The sequence below is a fragment of the Lithobates pipiens genome, unplaced genomic scaffold (assembly GCF_037356315.1).
Source record: "Lithobates pipiens isolate NorthernLeopardFrog02 unplaced genomic scaffold, aLitPip1_a1.2 Scaffold_8, whole genome shotgun sequence".
Lineage (NCBI taxonomy): Eukaryota > Metazoa > Chordata > Amphibia > Anura > Ranidae > Lithobates > Lithobates pipiens.
The window spans coordinates 630,403,766-630,409,115 of NW_027507903.1; the positions used below are offsets into that span (position 1 = coordinate 630,403,766).

Genomic DNA, 5,350 nt, shown 5'->3' on the forward strand with positions numbered 1-5,350 from the left:
TTCTGAAATTAAACAAAATTACTTACTCTATTTACAGATGATCTCTGATGAAAATCCATATTAAAAAAACATGAATAAACCACCAAAAAACAATTTTTTGGGGGGAGAAAATGAAAGTGTCAATATTAAAAATGGAACAATATGACATTAACTGTCTTCATGGGAGATGTTTCTACCAGTTTTTCTACTTAACATGGACTAAAAGCAAAATGTTGTGCACAAAAAGGAAATCAAAAACAAAGGGAGTGAAAACATGTCAAAATAAATATATAGTTCTGGTTCAATATTACATGAATCTTCTTCATTGTTTTTTTTTGTAATAATAAGACCTAGATGAAGTCACAAATGGAAAGGAAAAAAAAATAGAAATAGAGGGAGAGATAAAATAATAATAAGTATCTTATATATCAGGTGTAAGTGTAAATGAAAAAATCATATGATGTGTATCAGTGGATAAACCCAGTTGACTGAACAAGAAACCTATTTTCACACAAACGTTTATATGTTTCTTTGCAGATTAAATATTCCATAGAGAGTAATCAAGATCTCCTTGGGTTTGTGTTTGTGATTGTAATAAAAATAAATGTATTATGTTTTTTTTGTTCCTGAGAGAGGAAGAATGATGGTCTGCTTATGTAAATAAGGCAGATCACCTTACTGTGACAAGGGAAGATAGAGAACTTGTGTTTCTGAAAAGCAGGAGCATGGATCGCTGTTTTCCCACAGTTAAAGCACCTCCCCCACAGTTTTCAAAGCACTCCCAGGGAACACACTTGGACCCCTTTCACACTGTGGCGCTGTGGGCGTCAGTGGTAAAGCACCGCTAGCTTTTAGCAGCGCTTTTCCGCTAGCGGGGTGCTTTAAACCCCCCCGAAGGGGTTAAAGACGCCCGCTTAGTGCTGCTTTCAAAGTGCTTGTAAGACACTTTGAAAGTAGCGCCCATTCATTTCATTTGGCAGAGGGCGGTGGAGTAGCTGTGTATACACTATTCCTGCACCGCCCCAAAGTTGCTGCTTGTAGGACTTTTTTTCCTGTCCTGCAAGCGCACCCAGGGCCATCTTTAATATTGATTGAGACCTGGGCAAACATTTTCTTGCCCCTCTCCCCCTCCGTTCTGAGACATACAAAAAATAGCAGGTAGATTCCAAATCAGATCACGCAGCAAATGCAATTGGTTGCTAGAGGTTACAGACTATCCTTACCAATCACTGGCTGGTTGCTATAGGTTACAACACATGATTTCTGCTTGCCGATTGGTTGCTAGAGATTACTGCACATTATTAGTGCTCACTGATTGGTTGCTAGGGGTTACAGCACATGATTACCACTTACTGAATGGTTGCTAGAGATTACAGTAGATCACTAATGTTCACTGATTGGTTGCTACAGGTTAATGCACATCATTACCACTCACTGAGCAGTGGAGCAATCCCAAATAATTGAGCAAGTAAAGCGGAACATTAATACACGTATTAAAGAAAAGGGTCAGAGAGTGCAGACATATTACAGGAGAGGGTCAGAGACTGAAAACATACTGCAGGAGATGACCAGACACTGCGGACATGCTACATGAGACAAATCTGAGACTGTGGGCATGCTACAGCAGGCAATCTGAGACTGCATACATACTACAGGAGGCAGAGACTGCAAAAGTGCTACAGGAGACAATTTATAGACTGCGGACATGTTAAAGGAGACCATCAGAGTCTGCGGATGTATTACAGGAGACAATCAGAGACTGCAGACATGCTACAGGAAAAATCATAGACTGCAGACATGTTACCGGAGACAATCAGAGACTACGAACATGCAACAGGTGACAATCAAAAACTGCGGACATGCTACAGGAAACAACCAGAGACTGTGGTTGTACTACAGGAGACAATCAGAGACTGCAGACATGCTATAGGAGACAATCATAGACTGCAGTCATGCTACAGGAGACAATCAGAGACTACGAACATGCAACAGGTGACAATCAAAGACTGCGGACATACTACAGGAAACAACCAGAGACTGTGGACATGGGCAGGGCTTCCACTCTCTGCTCTCATTTCAACAGTTCAACCCTGAGCATACAGGCTGCATGGGGTGGGGTTAGATAGTCAGTGGAGCTCCGGATCCCGGGCCCCAGATACGGAGTACGCGGCAGTTGCCCACAATGCCACGATTTTAAGGGGACTTAACTGTACGCCCATTTGCCCAGCTGTGCCATTGTGCCAACATACACCGTCGTGCGCTGGTCGGCTAGTGGTTAAGGTAAATGTATGACCCCTTGCTGTATCATTGGCCTTTTATTTAGGCATAGGTTATCACCAGTCTATTATTATTTATATCTATTATTTATTCATTTATTTTTTTCATTTTTTTTTTATTTACTTTTTCAATTGTTTTCTATATTTTTGGTGTTGATTTTTTAACTTGATTGGGGAACTTGTCATTCCCCCCCCCCTTTTTCTTTGTTCCTTTATGACGGGGATATGCAATTAGTGGAGCTCCAGCTGTTCCAGAACTACAAGTCCCATCATCATCCTGCCTCTGGGTGTCATGCTTGTGGCTGTCAGAGTTTTGCTATGCCTCATGGGACTTGTAGTTCTGCAACAGCTGGAGGTCCGCTAATTGCACATCCCTGCTCTATGATATAGATCTAGTAGGCCCTAATAAGTCCATCATAAGCATCTGTGATAACTACCAATACAAGTGCTTTCCTTATGTGAGTGTTGGGAGGGGCATTTTAAGCATATACCCACACACCACCACACTCTGAGCTATTTACCCTAATTACATATTGTTTTTTTATTTTTTTCCCCACACTTTGACTAATGTGATATTGTTTGTGGGGCCCTGGTGGTTGGTCTATTTAAAAAAAAAAAAAAATTTAAGAAAATTATTTTAACAAATAAACCCCAAGATACATAATTCTATGAAAGTATTTACCTTCTAATAATATACTGAGAAGCCTAAATTGAATACTTTTGTGCATCTTGCTTAACTAAAAACTTATTGTATGATTCTTTTTATTGTATTGTTCTCAATAAAATATTTGAAAAGAGAAAGAGAAATTATAATTCAAAAAGCAAATATTAGGGTTCCCCAGAAAAGTATCTGCTCGGAATTGACTTTTTGGATCCGTCTCCAGGGGACACATGTGAGAACAATTTCAAACAGACTGTTCCCTTTCCAATGCTGGTGTAAACCTGGAGTAATCTTCAGGGTGCAGATACCAGGACCTTGCTGTATACCAACCTCTATCTACTCAGAACAATTTGAGCTTGTCTACTTCTGAACCAGTTTACCTGGTCTCTCTATCTAATCAATTGTTTATGCCAAGCACCTGAATTGTTCCCTCCTGTTCCCTGGAGCCTTGAAAAAATTCTCATATGTATTTACATTGGTTTCCAGATTCATACCCGCATACATCCTCCTTGTCTGCCACGGGGGGAGCCTCTAGTTCGGGCTTGTGGTTTCATACATGGCCAATGTACAGCCTAAATATTTCTCCTGAAGAAGCGGTCACCCGCGAAACTAGTAGAGAAAAAAAATTATTTCGAGAATTGTTTCAACAGCAGATACTTTTCGGGGCAACCCTGAGTATTTGCTTTTTGAATTATAATTTTCTTCAAAATTGTTGTTTTAATGTACCCTGTGTGCCATTTTTATATGTAATAAATAGTTTTTTTTTATACTACTTGCATTGCTTGTTATTAGTATTGAGACAGTCCATCACAATTTTAGAGTCTGGGAACAGATTTATGACCAGCTTCAACAACTGTCCTATCTTTCCATTCTCACCCCCTTCTTTCTATATATCAACTTGGATGATGGTACTTTGTTAGTTTCTGAATTAATTTTTTTTACATGAGGCTATACTCTATATTCAATACACAGATAGTATGTTAGATATGTCTGAACAGAGCTTATTCAGGTGTGGGCATGACCAAAATATGTGACAAAGGGTTCCCGTTTGGCCACAGAGTCTCCAACAAGTGGGAGTGGGGTTGAGACCCCACCCCAAAGCACCTTGTCCCCATGTTGATGAGGACAAGGGCCTCTTCCCGACAACCCTGGCCGTTGGTTGTCGGGGTCTGCGGGCGTGGGGCTTATCGGAATCCGGGAGCCCCCTTTAATAAGGGGGCCCCCGGATACCGGCCCCCCACCCTATGTGAATGAGTATGGGGTACAATGTACCCCTACCCATTCACCTGTAAAATAAAAGTACCCCAAAAAAAACACAACACAGGAGATAAAATATTTTATTGCACAGCTCCAGGGGTCTTCCGTCTTCGGGGGTCTTGTCCCCCTCTTCGGTTCTTCTGCCGGGCCACCGCGCCTTCTTATAGCTCTTTTAGAGGCGGTGGCCCGGTCTTCTGTCGCCGCCTTCCGTTCTTCTGCCGGGCCACCGCGCCTTCTTATAGCTCTTTTAGAGGCGGTAGCCCGGTCTTCTGTCGCCGCTGTCGCCGCCTTCCGTTCTTCTTCTTCTTCTTCTTCTCCAGGAGATGTGGACACAACGCTCTCTCCGGCCGGAATGCCAGAGCCGCGCTGCGCGGCCACTTATATAGTGACAATGGGGCGGTGTCACATGGTATATGTCACATGGGTTGGTCACATGGGTTGATGTCACATGGGGACTATGACATCGTAAGGGGGCGGGGTCACCATGTGACCAACCCATGTGACATATACCATGTGACACCGCCCCATTGTCACTATATAAGTGGCCGCGCAGCGCGGCTCTGGCATTCCGGCCGGAGAGAGCGTCGTGTCCACATCTCCTGGAGAAGAAGAAGAAGAAGAAGAACGGAAGGCGGCGACGGTGACAGCGGCGACAGAAGACCGGGCCACCCCCTCTAAAAGAGCTATAAGAAGGCGCGGTGGCCCGGCAGAAGAACGGAAGGCGGCGACAGAAGACCGGGCCACCGCCTCTAAAAGAGCTATAAGAAGGCGCGGTGGCCCGGCAGAAGAACCGAAGAGGGGGACAAGACCCCCAAAGACGGAAGAAGAGGCCGCGGCGACGAAGAAGAATGCCGGGCTCCTTCGCTAGTAAAAGAGCTACAAGAAGATAGCGGAGGAGTCCGGCGAGAAGACCCCCGAAGACGGAAGACCCCCGGAGCTGTGCAATAAATTATTTTATCTTGTGTGTTGTGTTTTTTTGTACTTTATTTTACAGGTGAATGGGTAGGGGTACATTGTACCCCATACTCATTCACATAGGGTGGGGGGCCGGTATCCGGGGGCCCCCTTATTAAAGGGGGCTCCCGGATTCCGATAAGCCCCCCGCCCGCAGACCCCGACAACCAACGGCCAGGGTTGTCGGGAAGAGGCCCTTGTCCTCATCAACATGGGGACAAGG

General features: G+C 44.1%; 1 protein-coding gene across 1 annotated transcript in view; it reads right to left on the reverse strand.

Moving 5' to 3' along the window:
* The window catches only part of LOC143961507 (olfactory receptor 1468-like), an 8,337-nt gene extending 7,879 nt beyond the window's left edge, over window positions 1–458 (reverse strand). The window contains exon 1 of the mRNA XM_077470801.1: window positions 27–458. Coding sequence (XP_077326927.1) covers window positions 27–59 — 33 coding nt within the window. The 5' untranslated portion in view covers window positions 60–458. The remainder of the gene's footprint in view (window positions 1–26) is intronic.
* Between the last annotated feature and the right edge of the window lie 4,892 nt (window positions 459–5,350).